Source organism: Vombatus ursinus, unplaced genomic scaffold (genome assembly GCF_900497805.2).
Source record: "Vombatus ursinus unplaced genomic scaffold, bare-nosed wombat genome assembly UNPS02014794.1, whole genome shotgun sequence".
Taxonomy (NCBI): Eukaryota; Metazoa; Chordata; class Mammalia; order Diprotodontia; family Vombatidae; genus Vombatus; species Vombatus ursinus.
Genome location: NW_020954572.1, coordinates 17,939,681 through 17,962,521, shown reverse-complemented (window position 1 = coordinate 17,962,521; position 22,841 = coordinate 17,939,681). Strand labels below are relative to the sequence as shown.

General features: G+C 43.2%; 1 protein-coding gene across 1 annotated transcript in view; it reads right to left on the bottom strand.

Annotated features, from left to right (window-relative positions):
• The window catches only part of FRMD5 (FERM domain containing 5), a 362,872-nt gene that overhangs the window by 5,491 nt on the left and 334,540 nt on the right, over positions 1 to 22,841 (bottom strand). Inside the window, exons 8-13 of the mRNA XM_027870215.1 lie at positions 21,800 to 21,888; positions 17,653 to 17,716; positions 17,099 to 17,190; positions 9,532 to 9,606; positions 8,355 to 8,423; positions 6,611 to 6,717 (exon numbers count right to left, since the gene is read on the bottom strand). Of these exons, the coding sequence (XP_027726016.1) occupies positions 6,611 to 6,717; positions 8,355 to 8,423; positions 9,532 to 9,606; positions 17,099 to 17,190; positions 17,653 to 17,716; positions 21,800 to 21,888 (496 nt within the window). The remainder of the gene's footprint in view (positions 1 to 6,610; positions 6,718 to 8,354; positions 8,424 to 9,531; positions 9,607 to 17,098; positions 17,191 to 17,652; positions 17,717 to 21,799; positions 21,889 to 22,841) is intronic.

Genomic DNA, 22,841 nt, shown 5'->3' with positions numbered 1-22,841 from the left:
CTGCCTGACACCCTGGAGTATTCTAGGGCAACGTGCCCATACCCTTACAAGGACAGTACAGAGCCCTCCCTGCTTCCACAGCACAACTAATACAGCTGATTAGCAGCCACTTCAGAAAAGGCTCAGCTTGGTCCGGGAATGGGCTTTGAGAATGCTGGGGGAGGGAACAGGGATTAAACATCTGAGTAAGAATGGAGGTTGGAGGCACCCAGTCCAAGTTGCATGGTGGGCTGGCTCTCGCTTTTGCCAGGAAGCCCCGGCAATAATGTTATTGTGTCTGCCTGAGGACTGAGGGTTTGGCTTTTACCATCTCAGAAAAGGCCTCAAGGTCATTGTCAAATCCAGCATTCTGAGATGGTGCCTGAGGTGGGAAGGGGGGGAGGGGGAGGAGAAAATAAAGAGAAAGAGGAATTTGTGTTGGCCCATCCTAGTTAAGATCTAAGGTGCTGCAACGGGACAGAACAAAAAGGTATCATCTGTTATTACCTCGGAGGCATTCCAGACGATCTCCTTGGCCGGCAGTGACCTTCACAATGCTCCGAGGCACTACCCCCAGGATCCTTCCCTGTAGCCTGGGTCCCACTCTCAGGACACGCACACTCATGGACCGCTGACAATGGTTAGTCAGCCGGAGCTGAACTGGAACTTTGGTCTGAATCTTTATCAGGCTCTTTCCCATGCTGATCCTTGGGAGACGGACAATCACCACTTCAGGCATTCAGTGCTCCTTTTGGAAAAGCAATCCATGTACCAAGAACGGAGGGGAAGCCAGCCAGGAGCAAAGAGTTTTCAATGAGCCCTACTCTCAGATCAGGCAGGGTAGAGCTGTGGTGAATGGGAGAGCTCCCAAGAGGGGAGTATTCAGTAAGCTGGGCTCAAGCACAGGCATTGGTAAGAGGGATCTTGTTTTTGTGGCTCCCAAGGGGCCTCAACTCTAATGACGGGCACAAGATCTGAGTTGTTTTATTGGTAGCTTCTTCATCAGTATTCTAGATAAATGCTGCCATGAGATCTATTCGTTGCAAACCAGGAACAAATTCCAGGCTGGTGCTTGGATTGGCTCAGACCAATAGCTCAGCCCATGCAGATGAGTGCCCTGGGCACATGCATGCCCCTGCTCTGTCAGCTGGATTACTATACACCCTCTTTGAAGAGTATTTCTGGTAACTGCAGCCTGGAGTGTGATGAGTTTTTCCCTGAGGATTTTGTGTTAGGTTCCTTTTCACTTAAACTGATGTTATCTTCTGCTGGAAAAGCTATTTCCCTTTCGCTACAAATTTCTGTTTCAACCCAGGATCATCTTGGGGGAATCAGACATTATCACCGTTTGTCCTGGGAAGGTCATGGAATAGCTAAGCTGGGCAGGGATAACGTAAAAGGCTTTATCTTTTTCCTTTTTTTGCAGTTTTTTTTTCTTTTTAAGCAATTGGGGTTAAATGACTTGCCCAGGGTCACACAGCTAGTAAGTGTCAAGTGTTTGGTCTGAGGTCGGATTTGAACTCAGGTCCTCCTGACTTCAGGGCCGGTGCTGTATCCACTGTGCCACCTAGCTGCCCCTGTAAAAGGCTTTATCAAGGGTACAAGAGTGGCCCTAACCCAAGAGAAAGTGGATGCCTCATCCACATTCTTGATGCTGTTTTCGGAGTCCTTGGCAACATTGATGCATTGGAAGATGGTGTCACCCCAGACTGGCCAGGCTGAGGTGTGCTTCAAGTTGGGTGAAATTCCCTTTCAGGGATTCAGGAAATCAACAAAACAGTGTATAGCTCCACCCTTCCTTTCTTCCCTCTTCTTAAACTTGAGATAAGCCACTTCTAAACTGTTGGGAATCCTGGACAAAGCACAGAGCCCAGTTTTCCAATATACATGAATTCCTTGGGGTTTTAGCTGGTTAGTACCTGACCTTTGGTTCTTGAGCCCGTGATGAGATGAGTCAATGGTCTTTTCTTTGTGGCTGTCACATATCCTCCCCATTCAGCCGAATTCCAGAAGTGAAATCTATCTACCCTGGAGTGATTCTGTTTCCAAAGAACTCCTGGGAATAAAGCTGTCCCTCTTTCCATAGGATTAATTTTTGCTGTATGTACTCAGCACTTGAAAGCCATATCTTTTCCTTTCCATTCATTTCCTAGAGTAAAGGAAGCATGTCTCTGCCCAGATTTTGCCTGGACTTTCTACCCCTCAGACTACTTGCCAGGACCCTGAACCAACTCTCTTTCACTGTTAGCTTTAAAGCTCAAATCCTCTGTGTATTCACAACCAAGCTTAGGTCTCCAGCAATTCTGGGCTTCTATTTGTGTGTGTGTGTGTGTGTGTGTGTGTGTGTGTGTGTGTGTGTGTGTGGCAATTGGGTTTAAGTGACTTGCCCAGAGTCACACAGCTAGTGTTATGTGTCTGAGGCTGGATTTGAACTCAGGTCTTCCTGACTCCAGGGCCAGTGCTCTATCCACTGCGATACCGAGCTGCCCTTGTGGGCTTCTATTTTTAAGAATTTGGATAACATGCCCATCTTGGGTAAGGCTAATGATAATTACTGATAATATTATAGTGCTTTAAACCTTGCAAGCATCCTGAAAACATCTCATCTGGGTCTGATAGCAACCCTGGAGATAATACTGTGAAAGGATGCTGAGATTCCTCTATTAGGACAGCCCTTTCATCTGAAGTTTTTGGTCTAATTGGGATAAGGAAATCACTTTCTTTAACTACCAATTCTGAAACTACACACTGAAATTTTTGTGTCATCTGTACCTTTTTTTTTTTTGAAGCAACTGGCATTAAGTGACTTGCCCAGTGTCACACAGCTAGTAAATGTCTGAGGCTGGATTTGAACTCTGGTCCTCCTGACTCCAGGGCCTATATTTACCAAATACCAAACTACTTTAAGAGGAAACCAGGTACAAATTTAAGAAAAAAACCACTAAGGTTCTACAAAATGGATAAGCATGGTAGCCAATTTAGAGCAGGGACACCTGAATATATGTAAGGTTATTAACCTATCTTCACCCTTAACTGGATTTAGGGAAATGATTCTTCTGTAGGATGCATGTTTGATGTTTGATGAATCGAAACTGTTACCTAAACTTTCACGTGAACTTTGTAACTATGTTTAACTTATTGTGGGATTTTGCCCCTTTTAGGGTTAAATACAGCAAGGTCCTGATTGGTGGGAATAACAAATCCCCTGAAGAATTCATAGAATTTGAATTTGTGCTCCATATTTCCATACTTTACACATTTATAATTTTTAACAATATGAATTCAAATACATGTGATCTCATTGGCAGAGGAGTGGGGGGCAATATTCACACTAATCAGAACCTACCTGTACTATAAATTGTAACTGAAAATGGCTTATGTCACAGAGAGGTTTACAAAGTCAGGATGGATTTCCGTCCCTTTGGATTTTCTCTATTTAAGCAGATATGCTTATAATTAGAATAATCTAATCAACAAAATTATCTCTAGTAGGCTTGTGCTCAAAAATGTGAAGTATTTTTCTTCCAAAGTACCCACAGCTATTATCATTCCCATTTTAGAAATGAAAAAACATCATTAGAGAAGTTAAGTAATTTGTCCATAGTCACAAAGCTATTAAGTATCAGAGATAGTCTGACTACCAAACAGTATAGCCTCTCATTCCCATTTTACAGTGGATGGTGCTTAGGCTACCAGTCCTGTTCACCTCCAGGTATTCACAAGTTGTTGAATAATTTGGACCAAAGGAAATGCCTATCCAAAGTCCTATCTTTGAATTTTTATGTCATACCTTATTTCAGTATGTGAAATAATCTATAATTTAAAAAGGGATCTCTCAACTTCCTGAGATAGAATTCCTCTACGATGTGGAGCAGGTGATCTCTCTCTCTTTTTTGTAAATAGTATTTTATTTTTTCCAATTACATGTAAAGATGGTCTTCAACATTCATTTATTATAAGATTTTGAGTTCCAAATTTTTCTCCCTCTCAACTCCCCTCCCCAAGACAGCAGACAATCTAATATAGGTTTTACATGTACAATCATGTTAAGCGTATTTCGACATTAGTCGTGTTGTGAAAGAACAAACAGAACAGAAGGGAAACACCACGAAAAAAACAAACAAACCCCAAAAATGAAAATAGTGAAAAGAAATGAGATTTGCTTTCAGACTTCATAGTTCTTTTTCTGGATGTGGATAGCATTTTCCATTATGAGTCTTCTGAAACTGTCTTGGATCATTGTATTGCTGAGAAGAGCTAAGTCTATCATAGCTGATGACTGCACAATGTTGCTGTCACTGTGTACAATGTTTTCCTAGCAGGTGATCTCTTAAGAGATGTTGTGGCTAAGTAACTAATCATGTGACAAGTCTCTCAGATAAGCTGGGGCTCAGATCACAGTTATAACCACAGCTCCCTACAAGGCCTACAGCTGCCTGTTGGCTTGATTAACGGTCGCCAGAGTTTCTGTTCCACCTCTGTTGAGAACCCAAGGCCACTTCTGTGCCACAAAGAGGAGCACTGGAGGAGGGTCATAATGTCATGACAAATCCTTGAAACAGACAGTAGTAGTTCTCTCTGGGTTCCACTCATGACTTTCCCTGGAAGTTCTGCAGCCTCTTCACCTGTGGGCCCCTTCCTCTGCTTGGCTGGCTCCTCCCAGAACCTCCATTTCAAAGAAGGCGCTTGGGCCAGCCATGTCTTCATTCCTCTCTTCTGAGAACCCAAGGCCACTTCCATACCACAAAGTGGAGGGCTGGAGGAGAGTCTTAAAGGCATGACAAATACCTGAAATACACAGCAGTAGTCCTCTCTGGGCTCCACTCATAACTTTACCATGTCCCTGCACAAGCAACTTCTCTCTCCTCTCCTATCTCCCACCCCAGCTTTTGAGCATCTTTTTATGTTTCTTCTTCCCTTGTTAGGTTGTAAGCTCCTTTGGAGCAGCACCTGGCACAGAGTAATTGCTTAACGAAGCCTTGTTAACTTGTTGAATTGAGTAGTGTCACCCATCATACAACTTCCACCAAGAGTGGAGAAGGGGTCTTTTTTCTCGCTGGTAGTTCGGTCTCTTCTGAGGAGGCCACCATTTTTAGGAATTCTCAGAAACAGAGCACACAGCTCCCTATGATCACAGAGGGAGACGAGGCTGAAGCCGTGCTAGCTAGCTATTTTTGTTCTTGCTCTTTGAGACCTTCCGATAGCCTATTAAAAAAAGACCACTGCCATTCAGGGAGAATGTACCAAACTTTCCGCCTTTCCTCAGCATGCAGGAGGGGCTGGGTTAGCACCAGCGGCCAAGGAGTAACAGTCAGAGCAACCCCCTAAATTGTGTTAACCCCCAGGAGACTATGGAGGTTTTGGCCTTCGTTATCTGAACAGCCAGTTCAATGAAGACCTATAGACACACAGACACATTCACACTCTTCTCTGAAGGGAGGGGAAGGACAAAAGAGCAAGTATAGAATGACTGAAATAGACTGGATTTCCAGGAATAATGATGAGGGATTCAAGTGGCAAAAAGTTACATCTCTACCACTCAAATGAAGCCAAGAAGCCAGAAGTTAAGGTAATTATTTGAATAATACAGAACAAAACCAATTTCTATTTACCTTGTTTTCTGCCTCAATGGCTGTCTCATTAGGGTATGGAGATTTGATCAAAACAGGGCAAAATAAGCGAGGTTTCTTTTTCTTTTAAAAAAAAATTTTTTTTGTGAGGTTTCTTTAATGTGAGAAATAAGTCAGGAACTCCCTGGGATCTGCAAGTTTCTTTCTAATCATCAGAGTAATCAGTCAACCCCAAATGTGATGGTCTTGAGTTCTGGCTCCACTAAGCAGACAGAGGGATAGACAGTCAGCATTCACAAGAGCTGGTTGGCATGTGACTGGTGCTGTTAGCTGATTTTTTCACAGGAAGCTGCTTCCCTGTGCCGCTTAGTATACCTTCATTACTGGGGTGGGCCTAAAGTGACTCTCAGTTTCTCAGATAGAATCAGATCCCAAAGCCAAATACAGAGAAGTGCCATACGTTTAGGCCTGGGCTTGGAAAAGTTTTTCCACGGAGGGAAGAGAAAGGAGGCACTCCCTATTTCCTCTGTTTCTTCCATTTGGCTCCCCAAGATGGAAAGTGTATGTGTGTGTGTGTGTGTGTGTGTGTGTGTGTGTGTCTGTGTCTGTGTGTGTCTGTGTGTGTGTGTATGTATGTGTCTGTGTGTGGAACCATTTTTCTCAGAGCCATGGGATATCCTTAACAATTACAGTCTCATTCCACTGAAAGAAACTTGCAGCTGCTTCTAATGGCACCTGTCCCATTTTCAGAAAAGCTAGAAGCTCAGAAATGCCACACTCAAATATTAAGAGAGGAATCCCAGAAGTTGATCAGAGAGTCATAGGTTTAGATCTGGAAGGTGCTTTAGAGACCACCAAGACCAACCATCCTCATTCTGAAGATGAAATCCAGGTACAGGGTAAGTGACTTGCCCATAAGCAAATAGCTAATAAGTGTCTGAGGTGGGATTTAAACGCTGGTCGTTCTGACTTCAAGTCCAGTGCTCTACCCATCATATGTTGCCTCAACGGTGTGAACAGTGAAGGACCGTTTATCTCCCCCTACCCAAGGAGAATCTCACCTTCCATGATGGAGATGTGAACAGCTCTTCGGCGGGTCCTGGGGACGCTGCTCAACCTTGGTCCGTGGGTGATGGAAGGGCAGCTCCGGCTGGGCACCATTCCGGCCCTGAGGACAGGTGGAAGAAGAAAAACCTCTTAATCCAAAAGCCAAAGGGCAGGGAGGGATTGTGGGTAGGGGGTTAGGAAGACCAGAAAGCTGCATGAATTGCCTGGCCACATATGTCTCATTCTCTTTCACTGCACCTCTGCTTCTCTGTGATTTCAGGTTCTAGACAAATGCACAGTTAAAGGACCTAAGTCCCCTTATGCTCAATCTTTCCTCTAGGCAGAGACAAATGGGGGAGTTTTGCACCAACACCAGCTGACTCCTATTGCATCTAGGATAAAATATAAACTTCTCTGTTTAGTACTTAAAGCATTTCAGAACCTGGCCTTAACCTATATGTCCAGTTTCATTGGATGTTATTCCCCACCTACCCCCAACCTTTGCAATCCAGACAAACTGGTCTCTCTGTATACATCTCACGACAATCCTTCTCCTACCACTGTGCTTTTCACACTGGCTGTGCGAACACACTTAGAATACATTTCCTCCTTATCTCCATCCTCTAGAGTCCCCCTTCCTTTAAGACTGCAATTTGGTCACCTTCTTCTGGTTGAAACTTTTCCTGAGTCTTCAATGAATGGATAGTGCCTCCCTACCAAACTACCTAATATTTAATTTCTCTCTTTCTGAACTTTAAGCTGTATACATTTTAACATGTACTTGTCTCCTCCATTAGAATGTAAACTCACGGTAAACAGGGAATGTTTTATTTGTTGTGCTTGTATCCTCAGAGCCTGGCACAGGGCCTGGCAAATGGGAAGCATAAATTAAAACTTGATTGAATAATCGATTGGTTCCAGAATAATGATAGAACACAGAAGATTGCAACCTAGGGGAGGGAGGGGCACTTCTCTCAGATCTGGGTATCCCCAAATGCCCCAATGTGGTTTATAGGGTCTGCCTCCATGTAACTCAGACCAATTGTATACTCCCACCCTGATCCACTGCCTCTCCAGTTAGAGAGGGCCAGTATCCAGCCTTTTAAAATGAACAACTACAGACACAACAGATCTTTTTGTTGGGTCTTGGAGAAACTGATCGGTCCTTTCTGAAGCATGATGCTGACTTGGGCTCTGGGAGCCCTGGAAAATGTTATCTGGATCAGCTGTTTCAGAAGATTGACAGCAAGGGTTTCTACAAGTTCCTTGAAAGGAACACAGTGTTCTTCCACCAAGGACAATGCTTTGGGGACACCTTGCTCAGGGCCTCCTGCTTTTGGCTCCCCGTCATGTCCATCCTATCCCATGTCTTGAGACAGATCCTCTAATCCTGGATACAGTTTTCACCAAAGCATAGAGTGCATGAATGTCTATGACTTTAGACTGGTTGAATCCAGATTCCCATTTTTGGGGAATACCATGTAGAGCTTTCCCTATTCCAGGAAGACAGGACTTCTTGGGCCTCTTTGAGAACTCACAAGTGCTCCACAATTAAGCCTAAACCTGCCCACTCTCTGGGGGATGGAATCTGCCTGGGTGAGTTCCCCACCCATCCTACTGGACTTCCTTTACTGTCTTCTACCAAGGGCCTTTGTTGGGGGGGGGAGAGGGGATCCAGGACCCCGATGACTTCTGGCTCACTCCTCCAACGCGCTAGTCTTTAGGAGTTAGCTCTGGGAGGGTCCCTACTCCTCTTACCTGTGTATTTCTGGTGGTTCCCTTTTAATCTTGGCGCTAGATTCCATCACCTCCTTTGCCACTCGGCCACTGAAAGCAATTTGAGAATGAAAAACAGCAACAAGAAGTGAAAAAACATGTAAGGACTGGGTCCACAGATTACCATAGCTATCCCAACAGGATGGGTGTGAGGCAACCCACTCCTCTGTCCCCCTAATCTTTGCCACTGCCAGGGTTGCAGGCAGAGTGACTAAGTCGTGATGAAAGGTAATGGCATCTTTTATAATAGCCTAGTCACTGAGAAAGGCTTGCTTGATGGCGTATAGAAGTTCCAAATCCCCTGATAGTTACCCATAGAGGCACCTCCCTCCCCATCCTTGGGAGCTGTGTCATGTTCCGGGCCTGGCAATGAATAATGTACCTTCTCTTCAGTGGGCATATAGGATGCAGGAAAGCAAGGCAAAGTTTGGGAGAAAAGGTGTCATTCCACCAAAAAACCCACAAAAAACCCAAACCCCACAATCACAGCTAATAGTTACATAGTACTTTACATAAATGCCCATTTGATCCTCACAACTATCTCATGAACCTAGTGAGGTAGATGCTATTACTATTTCCATTTTACAGATGAGCAAACTGAGGCAGACAAGTTTTAGTGACTTGCCCAAGGTCATACACCTAATGAGGCAAGATTTGAGTCAGGTCTTCCTGATTTCAAGTCCAGTATTCATATCTACTATAAGAAACTGCCTCTCATAGCCACAAAATCCGCACACACACCCCCACCCAATTACGAAGTTAGCTCACTGGAAGCAGGGAATGTTTTATTTGTTGTACTTGTATCTCAAGAGCCTAGCATAGAGCCTGGCACATAGAGAGCATAAATAAAAATGAATGATCCCAGATTAAAGACATTTTAAGAACTGATCCCAGGAGACACAAAATTGTAAGCTGAAGGAGAAGGAGCATTTTTATTTGGAACCCTAAGTCTTGTTTGAGGGCTCAAACAAGGGAATGTGAGGCAAGGAATCAGGAGGCCATCTGGAAACATGGGGACAGAATAATGAGGGGAAAAATTGGGATTTTCAGTAGAAGCCTCTAATCTCTCAATTCAGAGGGCAAAGAACACCAAGTGACTGCTCTCTGGAGAAGGGTCTGAAAAGAGGTCCATTAACTGCTACTTACTGTCACTATTTACCTGTATCGGAACCGGCTCCCTTTGAAGAATAAATTGCTGCTGGAGACGGTGCGGACCTGGCTTGACTTCTCCAACCTGTAGCAAGACAAAGCCCAGATTTGTGGAAAGCGTCACAATTCATGCTGAGGAGGCATCACCTTTTTAACTCTTTTCAAAGTTCTTTTGAAGAAAATGCAATCTGGAAATATTTGGGAGAGAAATATTTGGTACCCTCCCTACCCTGAGCATGACGTGTGTGTGTGTGTGTGTGTGTGTGTGTGTGTGTGTGTGTGTGTGTAGAACAGAAAAAGTCCTTGCTCACTTACCTCTGTTGTGCCTAAGTTCAAGGACAAATGGGGGAGTTTTGCACCAACATTTCCCTCATCCTCCCTGGTACAAGAGGAAGAACTATTAAGACTACCCAAAGGGAGAGGCAGGAGGGACTGGACAGGAAGAGAGGGGGTGTAAGAACCAGCTACCTGACCTGGTGTTTGTCTCTAGAACTGTGCATGAGCGTTCGTGAGCCTGGGGCCAATAAAAATGATGTAATGGAGAAAATACTTGTTTTGGAGTCCAAGAACCTAGGTCAGACACTCAGTTCTGCTCTTTTATTACTTGTGTAACTTCGGGGAAGATGTTTAACTTTTTTGGTCTCAGTTTCCTCATCTACAAAATTAGGGGGCTGTATTAAATCAAGAGTTCTTAACCTATTTTGTATTATGGACCTCTTCAGCAGTCTGGTGAAGCCTATGGACCCCTTTTCAGAAAAAAAAACATTTTTAAATGCATAAAATAAAATATGTAGAATTATAAAGGAAGCCATTTATATAGAAATAAAGGTGCAATTTTTTTCCCATTCAGATTCATGGACACTTCAAAATCTGTCCATATACTTCTTGGTGGCAGGGGAGTGGGGTGGAGAGGGGAGGGGAGAAGGAGGTATGTGTGTCCAGAGACCCCAGGTTAAGAAGCCCTGGATCAGATTATCTCTAAGGTGTCATCCGGCTCTATAAACCTTCCCTCCCCTTTGCCCCATACCCCTTTAACATATATACACAGAAACATCAACAGAACTGAGGTCTTAAACATTGGGAACGTCAAGTATGACAGAATCAAGAACTATTTGACACAGAAGGAATCTCGTACAAGGGGGTTCCAAACCTGGGGTATGGGCACCCAGAAGCAGATACAAGACTTGTCATGAGGGTATGGTTTAAAAAACAAACTATAATTATCCTATTGAAATATTCCCAGTGAAGACTGACAGTTTATCACAGTGAATCAGGATTCTCAGTCCTGTTCTCAATCAAATCCAAAGTAAAAAACAAACTAGAAGTTGAACATGAGATGTGGGTTTCTCTTTCAAAAACTATACTGAGTTATGTGATAAGAAATGAATCAAGGGCCTCACTAATTTAGGTGACTCTGCTTTGACAAAACATTTAACATCCTTATGATACTTTAAAACATATGCACTGAATAACATTTTCTTTATGAAAAACGAAATTATTTTACAGGTACAATTGCCTTAGTTGTACATACACAAATATGCAGGGTATGGCAAATAAAGTAGACTAGTGATATTGCTGCAAAGAAGGAAATTCAACTTTGGAGGTAACACTGAGATTTGGTGGTTTGTAATTTATGGTTTTGGAAAAGGAATAGATTAGCTTAAAGGGATTGTGGAGTAATTTTGTATATAAGAGGATATACTGAACTCTTATGGGAAAATCCAGTAATCAGAGGGAGAAAGCATGGGGAAGAGCATTAGTTAGGGAAAGACAGAGGGATTAGGAAAAAAAATAAGAGGGAAAAAAACAGAGAGAAGGAGGAAATGGATAATGATGTTATTAAATAGCCCACAAATCTGGAACAGAGAAATGGTATATTAATAATGGGTAGTTTCAACTATGCAGACAACCATAAAAACTCTATCTGATAAAAGCAGAGGAGTTGATATCTTGACTTGATTCTTCAAAAGGTAGAGGAGGCAATAAGAAGAACTGCTATTGTAGACTTCATTCCGACCAATAAGGAGAAAATGGTGGCTGAATTAGAAATTATGGGAACCTTTAATGGAATTGGCCATGCCACTTAAGAGATGGAAAAGTCAGATACAGTCTGATATGCATGCTAGATTTGGAAGAGTAGATTTCAGAGTTTAGAAAAAAGACAGGTAGGGTCCCATGAACTAAAATGTTATAGGGAATGTAGGCCCATGAGGAACAGGGAGGCTTTTAAGAACAAAATTTGATGTAATAAACACAATTTGAGTGAAGAAGGAAAGAGGAAATAGCTGATGAGAATATGTATACATAGAGAGCTCACTGAACAATCTGGACCTAAAAAACACTTGTACAGGATAAAAAAGCAAGGGTAACCTAGAATGAATGGAAAAGAGTGGCTGAGTTATAAAAGAATAGTATTAAAAGCACAAAAACTCAGAAACTTGGATAAATGCTAAAGACAACAAAAAGGGCGTTTTCCAGCTATGTTGGGGGCAAGAACTTCAAAAAAGGAATAGGATCACTGCTTGGGATGGATAAGAAATGGTAATGGACAATGGTGAGAAGATAAAACTACTCAATTCTTACTTTGCTTCTACTTTCTCTATCAAGGAAAACAATCTCTGGATGAGGAATAGAAAAAAAATTGCTAACAGGGAGATGAAACACAAGATAGAAATGGGTAACAGAGCTTTTGATGAATTCATGTAATCAGAGCCAGATGAATTACATCCCAGGGTATTGAAAGAACTGGCAGAGGTAATTTTTATGGGCCACTATTAATCTTTGAAAAATTACAGTGAATGGAAAAGGTGCCCCAGTTCTGGAAATACGCAAATGCCACAGTTAAAAAAAAATTTAGATGATAGATTCTTTGAAATATAGGTCAGCCAGTCTAATTTTAATTTCTGGCAAAAATTCTAGAACATATTATTATTAAAAGAATGGTTTGCGAGTATTCAGAAAGGGAAACAGATGTAGTATACTTGATTTTCAGGAAAGCATTTGTTAAAAAGCCTCTCATACTTAATAGATAATAGAGAAATATATATCATGATAGAGTAATATGTGGTAAAAGAGTAAGGTAGATAGTAGACTTGGTTGAATGACTGGACTCAAAGTGTAGTGATTAATAACTGATAATAGCCTGGCTAGAAGAAGGACTCTAGTGAAGTATCCCAAAGGTTTTCCCCTTGGGTATATGCTGTTCAGCACCTTGTATCAGCTACTTAAATGGAGGCATAGGCTTCCATTATTGAATTTTCAGACCCAAAGCTAGGAAGAAGAATTAACATGTTAGAGGAAAAAGCCAGGATTCAAAAAGATCTTGACAGGCACAGAATGATGGACTGATTTTAGTAAAAAAAATTTAATAGTTGTAAATGTAAAGTCCTACATTTAGGTTCCAAAAATCAACTCGACCAGGAAAGGTTAAAGGAGAGCAGACAATATTTCATGTGAAAAGGTTTTTTGGTCTTAGAAGACTTTCTATGAGTGTAACCCTTGACTCACAAGACCAATTATATGGGACTCTTTTCACTGGTGGAGATCGATTCCTCAGTGCTCCAAGCCTGTGTGGCTTGAGTGGCAGGCAAAGTTGGTGAGAGCTGGAGATAAAGGACATCCAGGGTCGTGGGGCTTCTAGTGCTGAAAGAGAAGACACACTATTCCAAATTCCCTTTAGGGATCTGGGGAAAGAAAAACTCTGGGAAGAAGCTGACATGCAGATGAACTGACCATCTCTATCATGTCCTTATCCCCAGCTTACTACACTAGGAATTTTGGGGAATTATTCCATCGGTGAGATCTGGGACTCTTCATTGGTTGAACTAAGTTATCTCTCTCTCAAGGGGAGAGCTCATTCACTCTATGCTGTCTAGTATATATTCTTCTCTGTGTAGTCTCTCTGGGTTTTTTTTTTTTGCTACCAACAAATGAGTTAAATGGGTTTATTTGCTATGTGTGTTTATTGTTCATCTGGCATTTGGTGAGGAGTAAAGCCTTGGATATGCAGCTCGGGGCCTTCCTTTCCTATTAAAGGATAGAAATAAGGACATAGCTTGGACATAAAAGTTACTTCCCCCAGACCAATCATATTTGAGGGAGCTGATAGGTATAATTCTAGCCTGGCATCCCCTCTCTCTGAGAAGAGCAGAGTGTCCAATCTCTGGCTTTCTCTCCTGACAGGAATTAAAGTCTTCTTTGGAGAAAGATGGAGGAGGAGATGCTAGAGAAGTCTATTCTTGCCTTCCTTTAAGCCATGTTTAGATAGACCCATGTGGGCACAAATAACCTACATGGGCAAAAACAAAATATAGTCAATCCTCAACATTCACGTTTAACTTTCATGACTTTAAGCATTTGCATGATTTTATTAGTAACGTCATTTTCACTTTTGCGTTGGCAACTTCATACATTTGCAGCTATGTGTAGTAGAGAAAAAAATGAGAGGAATGATGCATGTAAGTTTGTGGAGTCGTTGGTACCCTACTTTGCACTTCACTGGTCTGTCTCACCCTACCATTTGTAAAGAGCTTCCCATACATTTGTTACCTATCTTCATTGTTTGCCTTTAAAACTCAAGTTTTTGTTGTAATTATGCCCCCAAAGCATAGTTTGGGCTCTAAGCCCAAACATGCAAAGTCAGTGATGGAGCTAGTGAGAAAGTAAAGATGTTAGATAAACTTTGTGTTGGAATGTCTACCAGCCATTGTCAGCCGTGTGTTTGGTGTTAATGAATTGGCAATTTGGTATATCTACAAAAAACAGGAAATTATTTATGGTAGTGTACATTACATGTGTTATGAAAAGTGATTATTGCCTGAAATCAATTTTTTTATTGAGATGTTAGCACAAAAGGTCACAGAATTCTAGGGAATTATTAGGGAGAAAAATGTTTTGCAGGTTACCAATTTTATTTTGTGTACTGCATTTTATGGGTTACGTGTTAGGAAGAGTATATATTATCAGAATTAAAGTTTTATTATAAAGAATTATATGCAGGAAAGTGTATTTTTTAGTCACAGGAATGTAACCTCCTACTTCCCATAGGTTCAACGTATCAACACTTGTGTTTTTTACTTTTGCACCATTTTCTAGAAACATTACCCCTGTGAAAGTTGAGGATTGATTATAGAAATTAGATACTATCTCCTACATGAATCAACAATGTGTCAAGGAAGCTCAAAATGAAGTTAATGGAATCTTAGGCTCTATCCAGAGGCACACAGAGTCCAGAATAAAAGAGGTGACAGTTACTTGGTCAGAGACCGTCTGTAAACATGGAACCCTTGATAGTTCACTATCTGGGGCATCGGCCTACTCGAGAGTTCTAAGAGAAGCAGTTACTGCAATTAAGTCTGATTCTGTGACAGTAGTTGCTCTTTGGAACATGACAAGCTGTAGAATACTGGAACGAGTGAAGAGTAAGCATACCTTGGAGAACTTTTAGATTAATATCTAGGGAACTTTGGACACTCAACCTGTTCTACGATTATGAGGCGAATGTAACTTACTAGATCATAGAAAAATAAGAATTTGGGAACTAATCACAAACTGAGGTGGGGTCATTCACAGAGAAGATCCAGAGCAGGAAGTCAGAAAGAAAGATTTCAGAACGGAGTTAATGAGGTTATAACTCCATGTATTATCGCTTGTTGTTGGGCAGGAATTAGGTAATGGGAGCAGGGGGTATTCTCTACTGCCACTTGTTGCTGAGAAGAAAAAAGAGTAGAGAGAATATACTATACTCTCTTGAAAAGAGATGGCAGAAGAGTCTTCTATCATCTGTTGTTGCAGAGAGGAGGAGGAGGAGGAGGAGGAGGAGGAGAATACTGCAAAGAAGCCCAGCTGGAGAGCCCTTTGCCAACTTTAGGATAAAGGTTATTGAGCTGTTCTGAGGTGCAATCTTCTTTGGCCCTCCTTGATCAGTGGAGACCCTCGCAGCAGACAAGTGCATCTCCTCTTTGGTACAAATAACTGGGCCGCTGCCTCAGAGTACACAGGAACCACACCAATGTGGTATTCACACCGGACTTCTCAAGAATCCCTGGTCCTCTGGCCAAATGCATAGACACAACTGAGCATTTACAGCAAAAGAAAAAAATAAAAGACTAAGAAGGAAACAGCCCTACATACGACTACTCTGATGGATCCAAAGAGGACGCAGTCATTCTGCTGCCAAGAGTGGTAGACGTGGAGTCAGGAGGACCTGGGTTCAGATTCCACCTCAGGCACTTACTAGCTCTATGACTTTGAGCACGTGGTTTTGGCCAGTCCTACTGTGGTTGGCAAGTGTCATTGATCCTGTCAGGGTAATGAGTTTCTTTCTCTTCCCCAGGGAGTTGGACCCAACCCAGTGCATGCAAGCAACACTGTGCTCTCCCTTCAGGTGAACAGAATGAAGAAAGCCTGCCTGGCAGGTGTCTCTGCTGATGGCAGCATTCCCAGGAAGAACACCGTACATACATTGTCTTGTATCTTCCTGGTTAAAATGCAGCTTGTAAAAAAACATAAGATATTGCATTCTATTTTTAAACCAGACCAAGAGTTTCTGTGAAACAGAATTTACCTGGTGTCTCCCCTCTCTCTAGATGGGAAATTTCTTAGCTCTCTGATTTTTTTTTTTAAGACAACCACTTGACTTAACCAAAGAAAAACACTAGTCCTCACTTCTTGGGGGTTTACAAGGATCCCCTCCAAGGAACTTCTCATGGGGGTTATCATTAGCCCTGACACAATGTTGGGATTGGTACCAGTCAACATTGAATATAATCGAGTTAGTTCCAACAAGGTGATTCTTAAAGTATGTGGTAGACCCAAGGCCCTGACAGTCATCCCAATGATTTGGATTAGGATTGTGGCAGCCCTGGTGGATGAGAGTGTGTTTTGGTTCTCTGGGAGAGCTAGAATGATTTCAGAAACTCTGAATGGTTCATAAGGGTCAAAAATTGTCATGGTTTACTCTAGATCCCCTGGCATTTTCTTGAAATACACTATATCTCTGAGAAACTCCAGAACTGTTCTGTTCTTGAGGGGCCTTTATTTTTTAGGGAGGGGAAACTCTAAGGTCAAACCAGAGGAGACTAGTTGGGGGTGACTGTGCTATAATGAATCCTAAAGGCATTACTCTTGACCTTTAAAATAGGCTCTGAGACACCTAATGCCACCTTAATGGTATCAAAAGACCTAGTTATAGATGCAACCAGTCAGCCTGTATCTGCCCTTAGTGAAGGGCAGAAAGCTCAGAACCAAAGTGACACAAAATGGGTGGTTGGGTTTTCCAAAGGCCATTTCCTTCCCCCTTTCTCCTATTACCAGTCTGTCTTCCTTTCCTTTAGTGGGTTTTTTGTTTTTTTGCTTTTTTTTTTGTTTGGTTGGGCAGTGGGGGTTAAGTGACTTGCCCACGGTCACATAGCCAGTAAGTGTTATGTGTCTGAGGCCGGATTTGAACTCAGGTCCTCCTGAATCCAGGGCCAGTGCTCTATCCACTGCGCCACCTAGCTGTCCCCTCTTCCTTTCCTTTAGAAATACTTTTTATAACTCTGGTTCCAATAAAGCACCATCAACCCAAGATGACTCACTTGTAGAAGGCTTGGTTTTCTATTCCACATTTCCAGAGATGCTTGCAGGCTTCTGGTGTTGGAGCAAAATATGTAAGAACAATTTTCTTTTCCTACAAAAAAAATTCCATATAGAAACAAGTGAGTGTGGAGGGAAGCACATGGGCAAGGTGGACCAGGACATTCAGGGGAAAGGTCAAAATTTAGAGAATCAGTATCAGTCTGTCTTAATGGCCAGAAACCAAACCAAAGTTTTCAGTCCTTGGCCAACAAGTAGCCAATTTGAGTTGCTTGTAGAAGATTCTGCGTTTTGGGCTCCAGGAAAGAAATAAAATAATTCCGCTGTAGTACAGAAGACCCTGTACTAAGGATCTTCTGTAGCAAACCTCGGGGTGTTATAAGCACAACCAATGAAGGTGCACAGCATACACATCTCTGCCTCTAGCCCCAGAATCCCCACGGTGGTGCCAGGACTAAGCTTCCCAGGTAGGGACCACTTAGCTTGTCGAGTCCAGGCAACTTTCAGCCACCCCAGCTCCCAAACCCTTCCTGAAGAGAAAGAAGGAGTCACTCACCTCTTTCTGACTTACATATAAATAGAAAGTTTTTCCTTCAAATTTCAGCTTGGTCACCTCATTCCTACAAGAATAAAGAGAATGCCTGTCACTAGCCTGACAGGTGAACCTTGTGGAGACAGAGCCTGCCTATACTGGAGGAGCATCCAGGCACAGACACAATTTTAGCCAAATTCAGAACTGAAACAAGACAGCAGCGCAGTGTGTTTAAAGGAACAGTTACTGGAACAGTTTCAATCTACAGTTTTCTGTTCAACCAAAGTGTAAGGGGTGGGGGAGAGGGATAGAGAAGGATTTCAGGCTCAACCACAGTGGCTGTAAAAGGGAAATATCTCTGGATGGAAAGTGGTTCTTGGTGGAGTGTCCAGGGGTCATTGCAGGACTTGGTTTATAACACAGGTGCATTATCTGGATGAGGATATCCAATGTCAGATGCCACAGTTAGCTGATGAGCCCAGAGTTCCAAATACAGCAAAGAATGACCAAAAAGGGCCACCAGGCTCTGAGGGAGCTGCTTCTGTCAGGTGACTGTGCCACTGGATGGAAAATGCAGTTTAATGCAGACACATGTAAAACAATCAATCCGGATAGGGAGGGGGCCACAAACCAGAGAGAGAGAGAGAGAGAGAGAGAAAGAGAGAGAGAGAGAGAGATAGTACAGATTACATGGAACAGTCATGCAGCGTACTGACCAGGAAAGGGGTTTAGGGGTTACTGTAGAAAAATCCTTGGAGCCATCAGCCCAGTGTATGGCTGCAGTGAAAAAGGCAAACAGGATACTGGGGTACATCACCAGTGGGATGCAATACACATCAAAAGAAGTGATACGATTACTGTACATTAAATGGTCCAGACCTCATATTCAAATACTGTTCTCAGTTTGGCTGACTTTATTTTTTTATTTTATTTTTTATTATTTTAAAATTTTCAATTAATTATTTATTCTTTAGTTTGGCTTACTTTAGCAAAAGGGGAAAAGAGTGCCATAGCCCTAAAAGTGGGTGCCAGGGAGTGTGATGAAAGCTAAACTGAAGAATCCAGCTGTTTCTCATTCCCTGCTACACCACATGTGTCCCTATGCTTTCCTATTACAGCTGTCTTCCTGAACTGCGCTGTTTGTTCCCTGCTATCTGGGGCCTTATCGTCAAGTTACTCAGATCCTCTATGGACCAATTCTACACAGAGAACTTAACTCATTGGCTTCTTGCTCCCTGTAATTTGTAGGGATATTTCTACTGATTCTTTTTGTTTGTTTGTTTGTTTTTTCTGTTGGGCAATGGGGGTTAAGTGACTTGCCCAGGGTCACACAGCTAGTAAGTGCTATATGTCTGAGGCCGCATTTGAACTCGGGTCTTCCTGAATCCAGGGCTGGTGCTCTACCCACTGAGCCACCTAGCTACCCCTCTACTGATTCTTTCCAGACACCCCTGACAACCCTAGGAATCAAAGGGTATGGAAAAAGAAGAAAGAGATGAGAACAATGCACCTATTTTGCAGATGGAAAAAAATTTTGGGGACATAGAGAGGGGTATTATTGCTCACTGTTGTCCAATCATGGACTAGACCAGGATTATGACTCAGAGCATCTGCCCATCAGCTTTGCTGTGAGAATCTCTAAGCCTGACTGTGCTGTTTTTCTGTTTCTCATTTTCTTTCTTGCTCTCACACACAGACATGAGATCAGTGGTAACTGACTGATACGTAGACAAATACATTGGTCACCAATCACAAAAGAAGATAAGGGGACCCCCTCTTCAAAGTGAGGCTACTAATTGTCATCGGTTAGTGACAAAGTGACATCTACTAACCGGGTGAGGGAGACTGAAGATGCCGGGATTATCCTCCCTGGAGGAAGCTGGGATGGACAGCGGATTATCTGAGGGATTCCAAATTCAGGAGAGGGCTGTCCAGGGGAATTTGGTGAGCAGTGAACAACACTGCTTCTGAGAATGTGTGAATAATTTAGGGAAGGGAAGCCCCTTCTTCGAGTGGTCTGCTTGTTTGAATTTGAGACCCCTTAAGCTAGGACCCTCGGAAGGCAGTGTGGTACAGTGGATTGAGCAGCGGACTTGGAATCAGGAGGATCTGGGTTCAAATTCCACCTGAGACATTTACTAGATATATAAGAGCTTGGGAAAGTCAATTAAGGTCCCTCAGCCTCAGCTTCCTCACCTGGAAAATGAGGATAGTACCAGCACTACCTCACACTATTGTTGTGAGGATTAAATGACATGATATTTGTAAAGTGCTTGCAAACTTTAAAATGCCATATGCTTATTACCTATAATGTTTTATTAACTATAGTATAATCTAGTCTGCAGGGCTGGAACTTAGATTTTCCATCAAAACTAGATTATCCAAGGGTATTCAAGCAGGGAGCTGCCCCCTCCATCAGGAAAGCTGAAGCCCTGCCTATGCTCTAAATATAGCCCCTGAGGGGTGTCCCGAAGGACCTTCATACCCACAGGAATAGGGCTCCTTTTCTGCCTGACCTCTGACCATGCTCGCCCAAGAGGGAAGCAGGCAATCCAGAGACAAACCAGGTAACGGTTTTGTGTACCCAGGTCCCAGGCAACCTCTGCATGTGAACATCCGGCCCTGGGGAATGGACAGTAGGCTGGGTGCTCAGAGCTGTCCATCAGGTTTCTATCGTTTATAAAGAGTAAGAAAGTGGAAAGAAGGTGCATCACCTTTCCACTGGAGGGCAGTGCTGAGGGGGCTTAGTGGTCTAACCTTTATAATAATGCAAGGGAATACCTGCTATAGCTTCAAGTTTCCCGTAAGTTATTTAGTAGACTTTTCAGACGACTGTCCTTTTCAGGACAGCAAACTGGGGAGTGGACTGCCTGGGCGTGGCTCTGTTTGCTTTCCATGCTCACTTTTTTTTTTAAATTTGGTTTATTTATTGCAAGGCAATTGGGGTTAAGTGACTTACCTAAGGTCACAGAGTTAGTAAGTATCAAGTATCTGAAGCCAGATTTGAACTCGGGTCCTCCTGACTCCGGGGACGGTGCTCTATCCACTGCGCCACCTAGCTGCCTCCTGTGCTCATTCTTATAGTTTGCCTGCTCACCCCTGTGGGTAGGCTGAGAAGCAGGCAGAGGCCAGGCAGAGCCATGGCTAATCAGCACAGGACCACGCCCTGATGAGGTAGAAAGAAGGCAGCGTGGTGTTCCTGGGGAAAAGCCCGTGTGGCATCGCAGGGCTAGGGACCTGCCACCATAATAAGGCAGAGTCTGACCCACGTCAGCCCCCAGGAGCCAGACACAGGAACGAAGACACACGAAAGGGCTGAAGAGAGTGGTCAGCCCTAGAGGCACAGAGAACTGGGAGACGAGTGCTTCACTGGGGCCACAACTGAGGCAGCAGCAATAAGGCTGGGGGTGGATGGTCAATCTGAGGGAATGAATGGTAGGCTTCTAGGGCCCAAGCAGAGAGAGCTTCAGAGGGGCCAGTCTGCAACAGAGCTAAAATTGGGACAGTAGCCCTACCAGGCGCCTTTCCTTAAGGAATCAGAGCTACAGATCTGGGGGTGGAAGTGGAGTTTTTGGCAGGGGCAATGGGGAAGCTCCCGCCTGTACAAAAAGTCAGCGCACTGCTCACATTTAGCCCGGACCTTGATCACTGGTTAGGAGTTTGGGTAAGGGAATTAGAAACTGCCTGCTGAGACAGGCCAGAGTGTCCTATTAAGTTAAGTCAGTTAGTTGCTGCTGTGGCCTCCTAGAGGGAGACAATTCCCAAAGCTCATGGTTCTCTCTACAATTTTGTTGCTGTAAAGGATATTACGGACCTCCTGTGACTCTCTCTTGCTTTCCCTATTCTTAGCTTCAGTCTCACCTTCCTTCTTCCCCATTAGTCACCTAGACAAACCTTCATATCTGAATGGGGTCCCAGGGCCCAGGTTCAGACTTCCAGGTCCATTCTAGTGGCTTTATACCCCATTTGTCTCTAGTGAAACTGGCCCTAGGCAAATCTCTTTTGGAGGAATCAGACTCCCTCATGAGACCATGGCCTAAAAATGTGAAAACTACTTTAAAGAATGACCTGAATCATTTCTGGCCCTCCACAGGCAAAGGAGACAGATGCCGGGGCCCCCTTCCCTGCTGCTGAGATTTGAAGACCCTATTTGGGAATGATAGGCACTCACCATTTTATGAAGTGAACTCTCTTGTTGCCTTGCAGAACCACAAACCCAAAGGGAGTGAAGGCCAGAAATGCAGCATTCCCTGATACATCCTGAAACACAACGAGACCTTTCGTTATAATGGTGACACAGGCTCCATGGATGGCCGCAACATCCTCTTGGAGATGAGGCAGGGCAGACAGAGGCAGCTGTCTGCATCTAGAAAAGAATTGATAAATAGAAGTATATATACAGAATAATTTTACACACACACAAACACACACACACACCCCTATTTGTCTAATGGTAGCCATGGGGGGAGGGAAGGGGGGGAGAAAAAAAAGGAAAAAAAAGAAATTTACATGATAACTTTGTTGTATATTTGGAGGGAACAGCAAGTTTTACATGGTAGATTTGCAGTTTCATGTGCAATCTTCTTTTCTTTATTGTACTATGTTACAGAAATGCTTGTTTTGTTCTGTGGATTGAGAATAAAATAAATTAAAAAGAAAAAAAAATGTGGCAATGTGAGGCCCTAATGGGCTTGGACTCTCTCAGCAAAGGTCAGTAGCAGACGTAAGAATGAGCCAATGAATCCAGAAGACGCTTAAGGTGGAGGTGGCAAGGATAGTGGTGCCCTCACACTAGGGGAATACCAAGTATGGGGCTGGGTGATCCTTTGGTGGTCCTGGGGCAATGGCGATCTTGAAGGTTATGCTTGTTGGTTAGTTCACGCGACATATCATGGTGAGGCTACTGGGGGTCTGGTGAATGAGGTGGGGTACTGTTCAGAAACTCATTCTAGGGACCTGGTGGAAGGATTTTTTGTGAGGCTTCACAGCATGATGGATAGAGGGTTGGATGTAGAGTCACCTCTGACACGACCTGTGGGACTACAAGTGAGTGACCTTACTCAGCCTCAGTTATATCATCTGTAAAATGGGGATAATATTCATTGTAGCTTCCTCACAGGGGTTGTTGTTGTAAGGCTCAGATGAGATAATGTGTATAAAGTGCTTCACAAACTTTAAAGCATTATATATAGATGTCAGCTATTATTTGGATG